Below are 316 nucleotides of genomic sequence, written 5' to 3'. Positions count from 1 at the left end.
ATGCTGGCTCTCTGCAGGCAGCTCCGGTGTGAGAGGAGCGAGCAGCTCTGCTGCTGTACTCGAGGGCTATTCCCACACGGGTGCTTGCAGCAGTTGCCCCCCCAGCCATGCAGCTCTGCAGAAATAAGACCTGCAAGAAATACCAACCGTGGAAATGCCTGGTGCTGCAGAGGGGCCTGGGGTTGCGGGGGGATGAAGCCCACCCTGTCCCACAGCTCCTCCTGCCTTGCAGATAACACATCCCCGAAGCTGCGGGAGGCCGAGGTGAAGCTGATTGACTACAAGATCTGCAACAGCGACAAGGTGTACGAGGGCT

General features: G+C 59.8%; 1 protein-coding gene across 1 annotated transcript in view; it reads left to right on the top strand.

The window, feature by feature from the left end:
* The window catches only part of LOC104525534 (transmembrane serine protease 13), a gene marked incomplete at both ends in the record, with an annotated part of 3,146 nt that overhangs the window by 2,510 nt on the left and 320 nt on the right, over positions 1 to 316 (top strand). The window contains 2 exon segments of the mRNA XM_029085134.1: positions 212 to 314; position 316. The exon segment at position 316 is cut by the window's right edge and continues 57 nt beyond it. Of these exon segments, the coding sequence (XP_028940967.1) occupies positions 212 to 314; position 316 (104 nt within the window).

Source organism: Antrostomus carolinensis, unplaced genomic scaffold, assembly GCF_000700745.2.
Source record: "Antrostomus carolinensis isolate BGI_N321 unplaced genomic scaffold, ASM70074v2 scaffold42215, whole genome shotgun sequence".
Lineage (NCBI taxonomy): Eukaryota > Metazoa > Chordata > Aves > Caprimulgiformes > Caprimulgidae > Antrostomus > Antrostomus carolinensis.
The sequence above is the reverse complement of the archived record's forward strand: the minus strand, read 5'-3'. Positions and strand labels throughout refer to the sequence as shown.